This window comes from Mixophyes fleayi, chromosome 3, assembly GCF_038048845.1.
Source record: "Mixophyes fleayi isolate aMixFle1 chromosome 3, aMixFle1.hap1, whole genome shotgun sequence".
NCBI classification, from domain to species: Eukaryota; Metazoa; Chordata; class Amphibia; order Anura; family Limnodynastidae; genus Mixophyes; species Mixophyes fleayi.
In genome coordinates, this window is record NC_134404.1 from 223,975,581 (window position 1) to 223,994,764 (window position 19,184).

The 19,184-nt window shown below is 40.4% G+C and overlaps 1 protein-coding gene across 2 annotated transcripts in view; it reads left to right on the forward strand.

Annotated features, from left to right (window-relative positions):
* Positions 1-5,965: 5,965 nt before the first annotated feature.
* Positions 5,966-19,184, forward strand: part of HBS1L (HBS1 like translational GTPase) — an 82,523-nt gene continuing 69,304 nt past the window's right edge. Inside the window, exons 1-3 of one of the 2 annotated variants that reach the window (XM_075203191.1) lie at positions 5,966-6,154; positions 8,328-8,393; positions 16,664-16,804. In XM_075203191.1, the coding sequence (XP_075059292.1) occupies positions 6,112-6,154; positions 8,328-8,393; positions 16,664-16,804 (250 nt within the window). In that variant the 5' untranslated portion in view covers positions 5,966-6,111. The remainder of the gene's footprint in view (positions 6,155-8,327; positions 8,394-16,663; positions 16,805-19,184) is intronic. The other variant, XM_075203190.1, reaches the window with a different exon arrangement.

Genomic DNA, 19,184 nt, shown 5'->3' on the forward strand with positions numbered 1-19,184 from the left:
AAGAGGGGGTGTGGCCAGTCATTAAAGGGGTGTGGTCTGCCCACTGAGGACAACGTATAGCACCAATATTATAAAGAAAGAGCCGACCTTGCAAATAAGGTCAATTTCACATGTATCATGTAAAGAAAATAGAGATGAAATGTGTATCAATCAATAACCTTTATTTATACTGATAAACAAATGTATGATAAAATACAAAACTATGCATTAGAAATAGAAAATTAAACAGCAGCTTTTAAATAAAAGCATATAAATTAACCATCAATGGTTGTAACATACAGTTATGGACATTTTTTTATTTAGTTTAACAGCCTCCCCATTAACAGTATAATTTTATGTTTACAAGTAGTGCTTTTATATTGTCAGAAACTAACCCTCCTACCCTCTCCTCTCCCTGTTACAATGAGAGTCTGAGCGCTGCTGCTGCTGTTCTAACCTGTGACCATTAACAATGGCTCAATCTTCAATCAACTCTTCTGCCATCAGCCAAATCGTGGGGCCCAGTATAAATGAAACCCCCCCAGTGCAAATGAGACCCCCACAGTAAAAATTACCCCCCCCCCCCCCCCCGAACGAGTTCTGTTTAGTTAAACACAAGTCTACCAAAGCACCGTTAATAACAAGTAAAGGAGTTTAAGCTGCATCAGAACAAAGGACAAAATGAGTAGTTGCTCACACATACCTGAAAGCATTTACTATTTTATTTTATGTGTTATCTCTTGCAAAACTATCTTCTTGCTGACAATGCAGTAAAATCTTCAAATGCAAACGTAGCCTACATAAATGGGGGCACAACTATGAGCCATAACATGAACTGAGTTCACAACTAAGAGGTGTAACATGAACTGGGGGCACAACTATGAGGGATAATATGAAATGGGGGCACAACTATGAGGGTTAATGAGAGTTGGGGGCACAACTATGATGGATAAAACTGGGGGGGGCACAGTTTTGAGATATAATATGATCTGGGACACAACTGTGTGGCATAATATGAACTGGGGGCACTATTGTGTGAAATAACATGAACGTTTATTTGTTGGTCCCATTATTTTTAATAGTAACATAATATTAGCATTATAAAATAAGAAATAATTCAATTTAAATTATATATAATTTAAGTGTTCTGGTATAATGTGGTATATAGCTAGCTAGCTATATCAGTGGATTCCAAACTTTTTTAGTTCAAGGCACCCTTAGGGCCTCCATCATTTTTTCAAGGCACCCCTAAGCCAAAATAATTACCAAGTAGTCCCCCGCCTTGCTTACCACTGGCCACGAGGCACCCCTGTGAGATTGCCGAGGCACCCCAGGGAGCCACGGCACACGCCTTGGGAACCACTGAGCTATATATATATATATATATATATATATATATATATATATATATACACACACACCTAGCTATCTATGTACCACTGTATACCAGAAAACTTTGAGAATATATATATCTGTGTGTATGTGTATGTGTGTATATATATATATATATATATATATATATATATATATATACACATCTATACAAATACACAATACCAGATGTTTGCTTGGATACTTGTGAGAAACAACAATATGGTGTGACTGCTCTCCACACCTCAATTATTCTCTCAGCAATGCAACAAAACAACCTGTCCTTGGTGACATGTTAGTATTAGATTAGTTCTTAAAGAATCACTTGTTAACATATACTCATATATATCTGATAGTGTTTTATCCATTTTCCCCTACTGGAATAACTGGCATTCTCTAAAACAAGTATGTCATCAATATGTAGGTGAGCACTGCACACACACTGAATAATATTCAGGTGCCAGTATTTTCATGATATATCCTCTAATTCCACTTCCATAAAGTAGGACAAATAATTATGAAAAAGAGAAATAGGGACAGGCACAAAAAGGGAGATGGAAAAAGGATAACAAGCGGGTAACAAGTGCCTGTGCTAAATGGTATCACAAGATGTAAATAAATAGTAATAGCAGCATGAATATGACGTAGGCATGTAAACAGGACAAATAATTGGAAGATGAGAGAAATAGAAATACTTACACAGCCTCTAACAGTAGAGCCTCCTTCTTACAACAGCAGCAGCAGGAAGTTGATGAACTAGGAAGTAGAGTCACAATCACATGATCACATGAGTCATTCCCCTGCAGTTCACCTCAATCTCATCTCACAGCTGCTGCCTGTCACTGAGAGGCTCACAGGAGCATCTGGGAGGCTGGGGGAGCAGACAGCAGCGGTGGACAGCTATTATAGTAGTTAGTCTGAGCTCTCTGTTTTAATGAAAATCGATTAGGACCATCTTTACTTTGCTCCGCCCCACCAAGAAAGTGGGCGGGGCTATCAGGTGTCTGGGCCTACCGGTGGATAGTCCTGCTGCCTTGCAGGCCAGTCCGAGGCTGATAGTGTCCATCCCTGGTGTTAAAAGCTGTCTTCCATTCGTCTCCGGCCTTGATCCAAATTAAGTTGTAGGCACCACGAAGATCTAGTTTAGTGAATATTCGAGCTCCCTTGATGCGGTCAAACAGTTCGGTAATTAACGGGATAGGGTAGCGATTTTTGATGGTAATGGCGTTAAGGCCTCGATAGTCTATACAAGGTCATAATGACCCATCCTTCTTCTTAACAAAGAAGAACCCCGCTCCAGCGGGAGAGGTGGACGGCCGAATAAACCCACGATGGAGATTTTCTTTGACATAGTCAGACATCGCCTGAGTCTCTGGTAACGACAGAGGGTATACACGACCCCTAGGAGGGTTCTTGCCAGGTTGTAAGTCTATCGGACAATCCCAAACCCGATGGGGTGGAAGGCGTTCTGACTGAGCTTTATCGAATACATCCGCAAAGGAAACATACTGTGGAGGAAGGCCGGGCAGACAAGGTGCTATAGAAGATTTATTTATTTTTACTGGAACAACTCGAGTCAGACATTTGTGATGACAATTCAGACCCCAGGAAAAGACTTGCGGAGTGTTCCAGTCAATCTGAGGAGAATGGAGTTGAAGCCACGGAAAGCCAAGTACAATAGGACTGGTAGTAACGGGAAGGACCAAAAAATAAATTTGCTCTCGATGTAAAGCTCCGATTTGAAGGGTCAAAGGAATGGTACGTTGAGTAATAATTCCATTGATAACTCGTGAGCCATCTGTAGCGGTAACAACAATAGCTGTTTTTAAAGGAATCACTGGTAAGGACCACTGACACACTAGGGAACTTGAAATTAAACTTCCGGCAGCACCAGAGTCCAGAAGTGCTTGAGACGTAAATGACTTGGTAGAAGTGGAAACAGTAACAGCGAAAGAACAAATTTTAGAGTCCATGAGACATGGAGAGGATTCCAGGGACCCTAACCTTACCTCTCCGGAACAGGTTAGGGACTCGCGTTTCCCGACTTTCTGGGACAAGAGTTCAGCATATGAGTAGGGTCAGCGCAATAGATACAGAGTCTATTTTTCACTCGTCGCTCTCTCTCCTCAGAAGTTAGTCTAGAGCGTCCTATCTCCATGGGTTCTACAGGAGGTGGAAGGTGACGAACTCGAGATGTCGGGTGAACGGAGACTTTAGATGAACTTTCTCTTTTAGAATCTCTTTCTCGAAATCTCATGTCTACTCTGTGGCACAGAAAAATCAAATCATCCAAGGAAGAGGGTAACTCTTGTGAGGTCAGAGCGTCTTTTATTTTGTCAGCAAGACCCTGCCAGAAGGCAGCTATCAGCGCCTCGCTGTTCCATTGGAGTTCAGAGGCAAGTGTACGGAATTGGATTACGTACTGGCCTACTGAACAGGATCCTTGGCGTAGTCAGAGAATACTGGAGGCAGCAGAAATAACACGACCAGGTTCGTCAAAAATTCTTCGGAAAGTTGAAATAAATATGGCACTATCTTCTAATAGAGGGTCATTTCTTTCCCACAGAGGGGAGGCCCACGCCAGAGCCTGTCCGGAAAACAAAGAAATTAGATAGGCAACTTTAGAGCGATGAGTAGGGAAATTGTGAGGTTGAAGTTCAAAATGAATAGAGCACTGGTTGAGAAAACCCCTACAAGTTTTCGGGTCTGCATCATATTTAGCGGGAGTAGGCAGGTGTAGCGTAGAAGTGGTAGACACCTGGGATGGCACTGGGGGAGAAGAAGACACTGGAGGATCAACAGTAGCTGATACATTTTGCACAGGGTCTCCTCGGGCGGCTAGGGCCTGAAAACATTGGAACAGCTGTTGCTGCCGAACATCTTGTTGTTCAATCCGAGTAACCAGATGCTGCAGCATCTCCCTAGCTGTTACCACTGATGAGCAGAGCAGGCTTGTCCAGGTGCAGGTATGCAGCGGAATGGCAAGCAGTCTATAGCGGGTACGTTTACCACAGAAGAGCAGATAAGGCTTGTCCAGGTGTAGGCATGCAGCGGAGTAGAGGTAGTCTGTAGCGGGCAAGTTTACCACGGATAAGCAGAGAGAACTTGTCCACAGCAAAACCGATCACACGAGCAGAACACAGGAAACACCTAGGAGTCTCAAGGGAATGAGAATCAAGAACAGGCAACGATACTAAGGACACAGGTGCCTTAAATAGTGAGTGGTGATTGATTCACCAATAGGATTAAAAGCAAGGTTTTAAGTTCAAGAGTCCTGCACATGCGCAATCCAGTCAAGATGGCGGACGGCCGCGGCTTAGGACAGGCGCCGGCCGGAATAAGAGAGAGCCACGTACCAGACCAGAGGCACTAACCGTCCAGTGAGTGACAGCAGGTATGTTGTATAGTGGTGACTTGTCTTTATTCTATATAGCACGTTAGTCAATTAGATGCTTTCTGTACTGCATAGTGGTCACTGCAATGTTCACTGAATGGTCAGATGGGGCTGCATTGTATTTATACCTGTTTGAAAAAACGGCCGTGTAAAACCATGCCGACATCAGAAAACCATGGCCAATTTTGGTACATGTGAATTAGACTGAGAGGGAATAAAGTTAGATTAGGTATTTTATTTGTGTACTGATGTTTGAGTTTTTGTGGAGGGATTGTAATAGTGTTGGGTGTTAGGATAATGTGAAGTTTCATTCCTATTGGCTCTTTTTACCCTTTGATGTTGTAAATTGTCTATTTTATTTTGGACAAAATGATTTATTTTTTTATCGCTGCAATTTTTAATAAAAACATAAACCCTTGCAAAACTACAGCTACTTATTAAAAATGTTTAAAATGCTATCTTTTCCACCTGGTTTCATGCCTAAAATGTTGTAGGGCCAGCTAAAAGACAAGTGTTATGTATGTAACTGACCACCCTGTGTTGATTGGCACTATCAAATGTGTGGCCCAACGCCATTTAACCCTTGCAAAACTACATCTATTTATTCAAAATGATGAAAATGCTATCTGTGCCCACTTTGCTTCCTAATTTCATGCCCAAAACGTTGTTGGGTCAGGCTAAATAATATTGCAATTTGTGTAATGCACACCCTTAGTGTTAATCTGATATGAAGTCAGTGATCCAGCTTGATTTAATCCTTTGAAAATAAAGTTTTCTCAATAAGAAGCTGGAGCATGAACAGGAAGTGGGATAAGAAGCTGGCCGAATAATAAGCCAACTTTAGCTCCGTTCATTTAAGAACATTTAACAGCAAAGTTCTTGCTGTTACATTTTAGATTCATTGTGTTGTTTATGTAACAATATATATTAATGCCTCCCCCAAAATATGACTAAAAAAATCCATGCATACACAGGTTTAGTGACACCTATGTTGTCAGCTTCATAAATGACTGAGCCACACAATATTGATCACTTGCTAAAGTTTGTTTAAAAGAAAAAAAAAAGGCAGCATCCAAAATACATGCGCACGCTTCTTGCGCTAGCATATTTTGCTGTCCTCGAATGATTAGCCACTTTCACGGACTTAGGTGGAAAACCTGCAGACGCGGGTCTTCGCCAAAATGGCTGCCGCTTTTTAGGGTATGTGTTTTATGTTATTCGGCCTCTACTGAGCCGTTTGTCTAATATGCTACGGTTACGGTATGGTGACGTGGTTTTAGCGTTAGAGTAGTGGCGGCGGCGTTGTTGGGGATTATGAGGGAGATGTGCAGGTGGTGAAGGCCCTAGGGAGAGGACAGCTGTACGTCATGGCTCGGCACCGGAATGTGCGCGGGTACAACTATGATGACGGTGAGAAAATGACCGCTTGGCCTCTGAGCAGGCCCCGGACCATGTAGTATGACCGGCACCGAGCGGAGCGGTCACTGCATATGCACACATAGGTGGATGAATGGGCATCTAATCGCTAATCTGTGGACAGCCCAGAGTACTCGCACACATGTCTCACATGGATGATTGTGAATGATGATGGGCTGCTCACACTAGCGTCTGTGCCCTATTGAGATAAATCCAACGTTTTTGTAATCATGTGTTTTGATACACCATTGCATTGGTAGCTTTATGTTTTAAGGCTCATATACACGACCATGTTTAAAGCCCCTGACTTAAGATCAAATGGCAGCTAATGAAGTGCCAGCTGACCTAAATATATAAGGATCCCCGATGTGAACGTGAAACTGATATTTGCACATGGGGATTTTTAAGAGTATGTACTAACACATGGTTTAGTATCACTTCACTGAATTGCTGTCTTGACAAAGTAGTAAACAATTGATTGCTTTGACAAGGGATGCTTCCATATGGCATATTTTTGTATACCCTTCAGACAAACTGTGGATGTAACTTGTTTCACCTATGTTTCTTCCAGTGTTAGAATTGCAGTGAGTATTGACACAGCGTTTGTCATTGTGATCAATTGATCACAATTTTAGCAAACACTGAAGCTGCATTTTTCTTTAACTTTTTGTAGCTTAGGGTGACACACAGCGTTAGAAGACCCAAGGCATTATGAGCAGTGCATACTGCATTTATACCTTGTGTGCACTGAATCTAAATTATAGAGATCCATGATTCCTATGCTTTGGTCAGTTAGTGCTCCATTCACAGTCAGAAGAATGTAGCATTTAATGTGCTTTTAGCTGGTTGTTAACGTGATATCCAGAATCCCATTAAACATGATGCGCTCACTATACATCTTAATCACATTCAGAGACACTGCTCTCTGCTTCATACAGAGGAACCGTGGTTCATTATTTGTGGGTATCCAAAGGCGGCCCAACTTTAAAGGATATATGGTGCTTTATCTAGTTAAATAAGGGGGCTTGTTAAAAAGTAGACAACCCCTTTTACAAAGGTATAATATATAACATTTAATTTTAAACTATTTCCTATCTATGTGGACAATAAGTATTGGTGAATGCAGCTTTTCTAAACAAACACATGCAAGCAGACACTTAATACTCACTATCAAAACAATAAATAAAACATTTTTTAAAATCGTTTAAATAACATTTTTTTCACTCTTTGTAATGGATTTATGTCCAGTGGAATTCTTAGAAACATAAACGAAAGAACATAAAAGGCCTTAGTTTTTGTGTAACAGCTGTGTTGGTGAGTTGCGGTTCATGGGTGAAAAGTGCTGATGCTGCTTTTATGTATACATTAGAACGTTGATGTCATGCTTCTAGATTAATTGTTCAGTGTGTTGTTAAAACACAAAATACCTAATATGTGTTGTGATCAGAATTCCAGGATAGACATGCTAGCTGTTGGTAAAACCTGCAGTTATTTCCTTCAGAATATTGATGAAATCGGTCTTTCAATTACATTTATAAATTATGATTAAATAAGTTAAACCACAAGTATACATTTATTATTAATATTTCATGTGCAATAAATGTGCAATAAATTTGGGTTCAAGAGGACTGACGCTGTTAACAACCAGCACTGCTGATTCTTCAGTAGAGCACTTACCATACTGAATCTTTCCTTGGTGTTCTTCTATAGACACCTGTCAGCATGTACAGGAGCTGTGATATAACCTGGGGCATGGCAACCAAGGGGACAGTATTCCTGTTAAATTCATTAGTTATATGTACAGCAGTGCCAGTAATACCTTGTAATATGCCAGCAGTGAAGGTAATTCCTAGTAACAAGCCACCAATAGTACAAATGTGTACTAAAATGTCAACTGTAGTTGTAACAGTGGGTGTAAATCATATATTCCAAACGAAAAATATTAGCTTGCTATTATTGTAAGTAAGATATTGTATATATTTAAAATCCTAAAAAGCAAAAACATTTTTCATAATGTCCCTTTAAACAGACAACATTGTATTTGCATGTGAGCTTTGTGCCTGTTGTTAATGGGTTTATTGTGTATGGATTTATAGTTATACATTTTACTATCACTTTGAGTATATAAACAAATGTTTTGAAGTCACCCATGTATTTTATTTTTAAGATTTTGACGATGATGACTTATATGGACAGTCAGTGGAGGATGACTACTGCATCTCACCAGCCACAGGTATATTTTCATGTGCATATTTTCAGTGTTCTTTTATCAGTATAAAAAATATGAATATTACAAGTTACAATGAGCTACATTTTTCTATCGGGTTAGAATGAAATTATGTTTTACTGTATTTTTCTCATAACAGAGCAGAGATAAGAAATATAAAAAAAAACACGTGTACCTTGTCATATTAATACAACAAACATTTTTGGTTGAAAGTATATAGTACTGTATTTGTCTTTATATACTTGATAGTTTATTCTTATTTCTATTTAATTCACTGGTAAAATAAAAATGTTAAAGTGTTGATTGAAATATCAGATGTTGCAATTTCATATATGGTCAATGGAATATAAATTATGGTGGCCAAGTGAATAATGAAACAGGCCTTGGTTTCTAGGGCTTATGGGGATTTTCTCTTTCTTCCACTATGGGGGACATTGCTACCTTGGGGTATAGTGGGCTCCTGCTGGAGTAGATACTTAGTTTGAATCCGTGAAAACTATTTGAATCTGAAGCTCCTCCCCTTCTATACCCCTCTACCAAAGGCTAATCAGTTTTAGCTTAAGTGCCCATGGCGTAGGGTGACTTCTAATGTGCTGCTTATGTCAGAAAAATATGTTAATGTATTTAGCTTGTTTTAATGGTCAGTGGTGTTTCTCTGTGAAGACAATGCTGAAGACCGGAGTGGGTCTCAGGCTACTATTCTGCCACTCCCTGCCTTCTTCCAGTGATAGCTCCGGGAGGTGTAAACTTGTCACTAGCAGTAAATCAGTGACCTAGGGGCCCGGTGTTAGCAAGTGATTCCTGTCACATCACCCTGTCATCACACCGCACTCTGAGAGCTGTGACAGTGGTGCGTGTAGCCTCCAGTGTTGGTGAGATGGGGCTTGCAGCGCTCAGTCCCGACGGCCGAGTCCTGTACTATCTAGTGACGCAGGACCTCCAGTGGCTGGGGCAGTGTTCAGGTGGGGGGGATACTACACGTAGCTCCGCACTGGGTGAAAGCATGTCTTGAGGGGACCAATTCTATTGGACAGGACAATGTTTGAATTGGGCCAGGAAAGGGAGGAGCATATCCCTAGCAGTTATCACCTCATCCGTGGTGGGTTTTGCCTCAGACAAGAAAGCCCGCTATAATAGATAGACTCTTCATCTCTTTATCTGTATCAGATGCTCTTCTCCTCCATTTCTGTGGGAAATATCTGTTTTCTCCATTTTATCTGCGCTGAAACTGTATTTCTCAGCAAGTGAATGTTTTTCTGATTGTGGGAGTACTATTGCTGCATCAGATTTGGCGTGACTTTTCTTATTTATTGTATATTCAGTCACTGTAAGTTATCTTCTCGGTCACTGTAGTTTCCCTCCATTGTGTATTGACTACTGCAGTTGGTGCACATGTGTATATATATGTATGTGTGTATATATGTATATATATATATATTTACATACACACATTATGTAGATAGTATAGCTTTAAAGGCACAAAACCTGTTGTAGTGTTGCACAGTGGTGAAAAAATATTTATTGATTCAAAACAGATGTGTTTAAGAAAACTGATATGTAACTTTATAAATGTCCCCTCATGTTGTAATTTGTAATTTCAGCTTTTCTACAACACTTTCTTGGCAGATATTGACATAAATTCCCTATGATTAAATTGTTGCTATTTTTGAACTTTAATATGGTGCTAGATTTTGTCTACTGATTATATCTCCGTGCCTTTCTCTACATGAAAAGGGTAATTTCCCAAGTCCTGCAGGCGCTCAGCATACATCTTCCCAGAATGACAGTCGGCACATGTGTGCTTTCCCAGTGTAATGTAACAGGTGGTTAGAAACGCTTAAGTTGTATTCAAATTAAACTTGATTTATGTTCTTGAAGACATGCTCAGGTACGGCAGATTGAGAAACCCTGCACTTAGGAAATATTACAGGGGAAAGGGGTTCATACTTTATCTACATTACATTTAACTTTGTTAAAATATTCCCTGGAGTATTGAAAGTTTAGATTAAGTCATTAGACAGGATAATAAAGTCTATATGTTGTTGGTAATATTACTTTACATGTTAAAAGCTGCATGCTGACACTTGTCTGCATTCATTCTTTAATGACATCCAGTGTGCAATTTTAAGATTTATTGTGTGGACTTCCCACTCAACAAGCTAGCTACCGAGGTGTAATACTTGCCTCACAACTATCATTTCCCCATCGTTCCCCACATTGACTCTATATCTAAATCATGTTGCATAGATCTAAAAAACATTTCCATGATACGCACATCTCACAAAAGAAAGAAAACTTTAATTCATGCACTAATCGTCTCCTGAATTGACCATTGCAATTCGCTCCTTACTGGTCTTCCCAAAATCAGACTCAAACCCCTACAATCTATTTTGCTTGCAACGGCTAGATTGATTTCCCTTGCGAATTGTTCTTCCACTGCTGAGCCACTCTCGGCCTCTACGTTGGTTGCCTGTTTTTCAACGAATTCAATATAAAATTCTTCTACTAACATACAAGGCCATCAACAAAATTGCACCGACATACATCTCCTCACTTGTCTCAAAATATCTCCCAACTGGACACCTCCGTTCTGGACAAGATCTGCGTCTCTCTTCCACTCTCATCACATCCTCCCATTCCCGGTTACAGGACTTTTTGCGTGCTGCACCCACTTTGTGGCATTCCCTCCCTTGCACGATAACACTTTCCTCTAGTCTTCAAACCCTTCAAGTGTTCTCTGAAAACCCACCTCTTCAGACAAGGTTATGGTTATGATATTCCTCAACCAGCATCTTAATCTCCCTAGTTACCCTATTACCACTCTCTACACAGCTAACACATGACAACAATCCTCTGACCAACATTGCTGTGTGACTGATCACACATCTCACTCAATACTTTTTACCTCTGCACTCTAGCTGAAAAATATGCAATATGATGTAGCACCTACCCTTGTGTATTTCACTCTATAGTCCTGTAGATTGTAAACTTGCAAGCAGGGCCCTTTTACCTCTGTCTGAATGTATTACCCAGTATTGTTTTATTACTGTTTGTTCCCAATTGTAAAGCGCCACGGAATTTGCTGGCGCTATATAAATGAATGATGATGGACTTCCTTTTTATTGCAGTATGTCTGTAATTGTCCTTAAGAGAGGTCACTGTGTGTGTGGTCACGGTAAACTCAATAAAAATTAATCTATTAAATATCTTCTTTTTTTTTTCCCTATAAAGTGTTTTTATTGAAGGTTTTCAGTTATAACATACACTTGTCGTCTTAAACATCCTACCTAACTAAACCCATAACCCATCTCTGTTGCTGTCAACATTTTATCGTGATATTATGTGTACTGTCGGGACAAGGATATCAGCAACAAATTTTCAGTCAATAATGCCTTAGAGAGTTGAATTACAACGTTTCATGACATTGTTTGTAACCATATAAGACTAGATAAAGAACACTTCAGATCAGACCTAAAGAGGCCACGGAGGGCTGTGAGTAAACTATCAGCCCGGTAGTACCCCAAACCAACTATGTCGTCCTGATGAGGGTGGGCAACAAATCTTAAGTCATACCAGTGATGCCATACCTTATGATATTTATGCATGGCCTTCCTACTTTCAAACATGAACCGCTCATGTCTCCATACTTAAATATCTCTTTAATAAAAATAATTATGTATATACGTTTGTTTTTGCTTTGTGTGCAAACAATATATGTTTCAATTCAGCTTTTTGTTACTGCATTCTCTTTCCATTTCAAATGAAGCAGCAAACAAAACTCATTCATTTTAATGGTTTTGGTTCAGTTACTGAAAAGTAATGTTTCATGTTTTAGTTTGTCGGTCATCATAAATGTTTGTAGTTAGACACGTGAGATTATATACAGTAAGCTGTTTAGCCAACCCCTCTACCACCATAGTCCACAGTATACCTGAACAGTCTTTCTCCTCTAGGCAAAGATCTCTAAATCATATTACATTTATCCAGGCTTGCCACTGTGCCATAACAATTATCGCCGGCGCATAAACTTTTTGACGTCATTTATAGTCTCATAATTTCCTGATTTCTTAAGAGGGATTTTCCATTATATATGTGTAAGTAGCCAAACCTCCCACTTTCCAATAATAGTACTACTAGGGACTGGGGGGGTCTCTCCTGGAATCACCGCTGTGCTTTTATATTTAGCAGGGTTATTCCACTCACTTATATCTGGGACTTCTGCATTATTACCATTGGCATTACTCTATTCTGCCCATAACAGAAGAGATCCGGTGCAGCAGCTGTGATTCAAAGTGCCAAAAGTGTTTGGCAGAGGTCCTGGCTGTGTGTGTGTTATGGAAATATCTGTAAAAGTGCTGGCTCTTAGACTTGTCTGACTGGCTCTACAATTCCTTGTTGTTGTGTGCACCCCTTCTTCCTCCATACTGCATTAGGGTGATCTGGGAAGTGGTTCTGGTGATAGTTGAGGGGCTTAGTGACTTTATTACTTGTCTTCCCTTTGTGACCTTTACTTTTTAATTATTGTATCTGGTCCCACATTTACCTCATTAGCTTGTAACCAAAACCTAACACATGAAAGTATGGAGCTGAATAGAGATAGTATGTTATGCATCTTTATAATACCCAGTCTTAAATGCTAGTAATTGCTAGAGATGATTGGGCTCGGTTTTCTCAAAACCGAACCCACCCGAATTTAGGGGATCCAAGCAGGCTCGCGAGCCGACTTTGTACTTTCGCGCTTCCTCACATCTGAATCGAGGCAAAACAGCGTTGTCGGATCTCGCAGGTTTTGGATTCCATAAGTACCTCCTTCTCCAGGAGATTCAGCGCCATTGCTCACACAGAAACAGGGCTAGCAGTGTTCTTGTCACTCACCATTCTCCAGTGCCATTGCTCATACAGAAACAGGCAGGGTAGCAGTATTCTTGTCACTTGACAAAAAATGACTGGAAATTAATGTTATTGAGGTTAATAATGTAGCAACAAAAAAAGAGCTAAATTATGTGATTTTATAAAAAAAAAAGGGATTTTAGAGAAAAATGGGGATCCAAAACACGATGTTAATCCAGATCAGAAGCCAAAACACGGGGATCAGTGAACATCTCTAGTAATTGCTCGTTTTACATCCTAAGATAGACAGAATACTATTTTTAAAGAGGTCAGTACAGTTCTGTCTGGTGAGTGCTATCATGGTTATTGGATTTTGGGTGCAATCACTGGGCTCCTTTGCGACATCCAGAACCTTGTACTTTTGGGGCAGCTGGTATAGATGCTGTAATGCCTCTTGATTGCTTACTATGGATCACGACTGCTGGGTAGCGGGCAGAGCGTTGACACAGACGCTGGGTTCAACACAGGACATCCATAGAACTGATTAGAGTGTAAACTCTTATATTTTGGTCACAGGATACAGCAGGTAATAGTGGCATGCACAATCTTCAAGCAGTGATGGTTTATTGCTCGAGAGTCCTGACACGAACTTTTGCACACCAGTTTAAGGTGCTGGTGATCGTCTAGTAGTGTACAGGTGGAATGATACATTACATGGTCAAACTGCGCTCCCTTTTATACAGATTCTAACACAATGTTGTCAGGGGGGGTAGCCCAGCCCCCTGACCAGGCACCAAAACATCTCATATCACATGAGATGATTTAACGTCAGGATGTGATTATTTCTCTAGATGTGAAGTTAACACAATTTAACTTACAAAATTCACATAAATCTGTGATTTCCTATAACTTCCTGTTAGTATTATCATGTAGTTTGTCTATCTATTTAACAAGGCAGGATACAGGTAACTACCCCCTTCCTGGGCTTTCAGGCTGAAAAGACCTTTTGGCTACTAAGTTGAAAAGGTCTAATTAACAGAGATTAACATTGGGTCCTTTCTTCAGACAACTGCAAAAACACATTTCCTTCACACATATGCCTATTGCATCAGGATTCAGTACATTTCTAATACACAAAGATAGCACGGTATCAAAATCACTACATTTGCAATAAATTAGCACACTGTGCTAATAATTTAAATATGTTTATACAATAAGTTATTTATAAGTGATCCAACCACAGACACCCTAGAGGAAAATCTAAAGCTGGGTACACACTACACTGTTTTTGTCCAATAATCGTCTCAAACAGCCGACATACGACCACTCGTTCAAAAGTCGGGTCAGTGTGTGCAGTGACACGATGGTCGAAAGTCTGCCCAAATGGACGATTATCGCCTAATTTGGTTGGTCGTACCGTTTAATATTTTCGTTCCAATCTCGTTTCCGCTGTGTAGTGTGTATAAACTTCCGACCGATCCACAACAGTGAGTACGAAATTAGTCATTGCTCACGACAACATGGCTGTAAAAAGTCGCTAAAGGGACGTCCGCTCTTCCCTTTATCGTCCTAACAAAGACTAGTGTGTATGCAGTCTTTGGACCGAGCGATCGGAACATCGATCGCATGTAAAATCGTTCGGCATAAAAAGTTGGTCGCAATTTCTGTAGTGTGTACCCAGCTTAAGAAATATGCATTGAAACTGATTTCTGCAGAATGGTAAAGTGATAATGTGTTTTGCCTAGTCCTAAATCAATAAGAGGGCATGTCTTATCTGTGGTAACTAAATCAGTGATGTGCTACCTGATGCAATTAGAGGGCTGCACCATGCGATCCAACCAACCTTCAGAAGGGCTGCACGTTGCCCTCCATCTCTGTAAAAGTTAAAACAATACAAAGAGACCCCATCTGTATGTTAGGAACCCCTCTAGCCGGTACAGCACAACCCGGAGTCTGCTCTGCCAGTCAGGTGTTCACTGGAGCCCCTAGTGGTGGGGACAGACTTGGCCGCAGACTAGCAGAGGGTTGTGAACTATGTACCGACTAGGGAGAACTCGGAAAAGCGGAGTGAAGTCCAGGCAAGGGTCGAGGGCCGGCAGCAGACAAGGAATCCAATACACGGTCCGGGGTCAAGGGTCACAAGCACGGTAGATAGGTCCAGATACAGGCAAAAAGGTCAGGGTCACAGGATACACAGGCAGGGTCAAAATCCAGGCAAGGGGTCATACACAGGCAATCAGTCCAAACAGGTTTTCACCAATACTAAACAGGAGCAGGTTAGCTGACAGGCAGACTGGACGCTATAACAGGCAGGGAGGCTAAGCCCTCCCTGCCTTATATACAGACTTTGGCCAATCAAGGCTTAGCCCTGCAACACATCACAGCCCATGCCCCTGACATTAATTAGCCCGCAGGCTATCCTAGCGCATGCGCCCGGCTGCCTCACTTACCGGAACGCACCGCTTGTTACACTCGGCGTTCGGCCGTTGCCTTGGCAATGATCGGGTCCGAGAACCGGAAGTGACGCCCCGGTCGTCATGGAGACGGCCGGGACGTTCACTAGGAACAGGAAGTGAGTCGCGGCGGTGCCCGAGGCCGCCGCGGCTCCTGACACTGTAATAACATTTCAGCGGGCATTCTAAACAAGCGTTACATTATTTTACGGGGGGGGGGAAAAAGGAAGCCAAGTTAATAAAATATAATATTATTAGAAACCTGTGATTTTAATTTTTAGGAGAATTTTTATTCTCAAGTAAGATGAGACATAGCTAAATGAGAAGGTAGTGTTATTTTAAGGCTTTGTCACCCCTTCCTATGTTCAGTGTAAATAGGCTAAATAAACATTTCTTGATAGTAGTTTTGTTTTTATAGATTATGGAGAAAAAGTGTGCATAACTTCTCCACTCAGGATTCACCCTACATAGTCTTAAAATGTCATGGCATACAACACCGGACAGTCATTTTTAAGTTATTGGCGTTTGCACTAGAACATTTGATTGGATAGTTGAGGGTCATTTTTATTCCAGATACACCTCAGGCATTGTTTTTATCTTATTACTGTAATTCCAAGAGTAAGGCTAAGAAGCACCTAATACTTAGTACTTATTTGGCGTAAAAGAGGGTAGTATTAAAAATTATTTTATATTACAGACAGTTTTATGCCACACCAAACATTGAATGTTTCAGATGCAGGGAATCATCAGCTTATGGCATAGGAGGCAAATTCCAACATGATTTCCAATGTTCTTGTCTCTAGCAAGTTTCAAACTGTTAACTTGCTGCCATAGCAGTGTGTAATAAATACAAAGATAATGGTCATTAATTAAGAGCCTGTTGCATTTAGGATAATCTGTTTGCTATTTTTCGCATTATACAAGTAATATGATTTTTAATGTGCGGAAGGTTTATGTAATATTGGTTTATAATGTTTTGGTTTTTGTTTGCAGCTGCTCAGTTCATATATTCTAAGCGTAACCGACATTCAAGCTTTACAGAGCCCTTGGAAGAAGAAGTAGAGGATGAGGATGTAAATGAAGAACAAGACAAACCGAGAGCCTCTCACACTGCTCTGAGTTCTGTAGATCAAGGTACTGGCTTATGTTAGTCTTGTCCTACATGTATAATGTTATATACGGGAAACTGTTAATGTTTCTTGCATAATGTCATTACAGTGTAAATACAGCAGATTTTTCTGCATTACATAGAAATAATTTATATTTATATAATCAGGATACAACATGTGAACCACTTGCCCAACCACCCGCTGTATACAGACAGTGGCATGTTTGTCTGAGGATCGTGCACTGGAGTTTTTAAAGTAGGCAAAAAATAGTGTCTGTGGTCTTCTGTGAATGTCAGCCAGGGGATCCAGAGAGCGTGCCAGTAACAGTTTAATTTTGTTCCTGGCACGGTGATTACAGCACATGGTGCTCATAGTAAATGCTACAAATGCAAAATATTATACTCTTCTGTAGTTTAAGAAAAAATACTGCAGGGATAGTGAAAGGACTTCCCTCAGCAGAAATGGTACCATGGCTGTGTATCTGTATCCGGTTTCTCATGCCTGCTAGCACTATTATGTCCAGGTAAAAGTGGTCTAATGTATGTAGCTCTGTTTTTTCTGAATCTTCTAGTGCTAGAAAAAGGGGAGACAATTTTACATAAATACCCAAGGCACAGACAATAAAGTCCTTTTTGGCTTAACTAATTATAGTAACAATAAAGGGAATTCCAACAACTGTGTTTGTCCTTGTAGATGTCTTTGTAATAGTATATGTGTGCATAGATGTGTATATTAGAGTAACTATCAAGCCCACGTCAGTAAATTTGGAAAGTGAGTGCTAAATACAATAGGTCAAGTTGACATATATAATACATGTGTCTAGTCTTGCCTTTCCGTATATGGATATTATTCTGAATACGTTTAAAGAAGTCTATGTAGTTGTAGAAGGTCCCTGAAAAGAATAAAAATAAAATGAGTGCAGCATATACATATGTTTTGTATATATTACAATTATTAAAGTATATATTATTTTAACTTTTGTTAATTGGTTCTCCCTTTTGTCGTGAAATTTAGTAAAAGTTCAGTCTACCTCAATGCAAAATTAAATATCATTAAGTTTCATTATGCTGTTGTGTGCAGAAGTTTTTACAGTGTGTAGAATGAATAATTTTCAGTAATTATGGAGACACAATGTTGTCTGTAGATGTTTTGTGTGCATGCTATTGTTTGTTGTGGATGAATATAAAGCTGGAATAAGCGAACTGTTTCTCCAGCCATTGTATAACTACAAGTCACAGCATGCTGGTGAGCCACAGATTGCCTAAAGTGTTGATCTTGGGAGAGCAGGTGCTGGTGGTTGTGGGATGGAGCAATGTTTGTCAGTGCTGAGGAATCATGGAATAAAAGGAGAAATGGTGTTCTTTTGAAAGGTACAATTTACCTCATAATGTTGTGGGCTGTGGGTGTCGGGGATTGTGGAAACATTGGTGGACAGTACAGTGTTCAGGAAATATGTTGTAGTGGGTTTGTGACTTTACCTAGCAAAGTTATAGCTACCACATACAAGATAATTATCATGCATGTGTAGCTCACATTGTGCTGCCATTTTCCCTGTTAGAACTATGCAAAATCACTACCATCCCTTGCAGAACCAAGACAAAGTGGTATTCACTTAGAGAACCTGTCTGCTTTTGATTTTTCCTTTTATTTTATATATTATGCTTTGTGTAGTATGGTGTAGTAGAGAAGAAATGTGTCTGATACCTTTACACTCCAACATAAAAAACAGCTGTATGCAAATACCCTGACTCTGCTTATTCTGGAGGTTATTTTTCTACTCTGTACAAATGTATATAAAAAAAACCCCATCGCAACTAGTCAGATAATTGCTTTTATTGACTAACTTGCTTTGTCTATAGGTAGTGGAAAAAATATTGCTTGGGTAAATGAGAGATGCCAAGGATATTGAAAGCAAGGGCTTCCACACAGGTGTGGCACATGTGATAATTAACCAAATTACATCCCAACAATAATCTCTAGGCTGTGCAGCTCTCAACTCAAAAAGATTTCATCCACATCACCTACTAATACCCCATTCATACTGCACCAAAATCCCGGGTTTTTGCCGGGACGAGCTCAAACGACCCGGGTCTTGGTGCAGTATGAATGGTACAAGTCAAAAATCCCGGGTCTAAAAACCCGGGTCTTCAACCCGGGATTTATCGAGGGGTAATTCCCGGGTCGGACCCGGGTTGCCTGCACTATGAATGGTGCAACCCGGGTTTTTCAACCCGGGTTGCACAGAAAACAAGCTGATTGGCTGTCTGCCTGTCTCTGGAGGATGATGTCATCGGTGGAAGATTCGAGAAGGAGTTTAGGAGAAATGGCATCCATGACATCACCATTTTTCAGCCAATGAAAACTGCTCTGGTGATGACTCCCACAAATTGCCAGGGCACAGACTT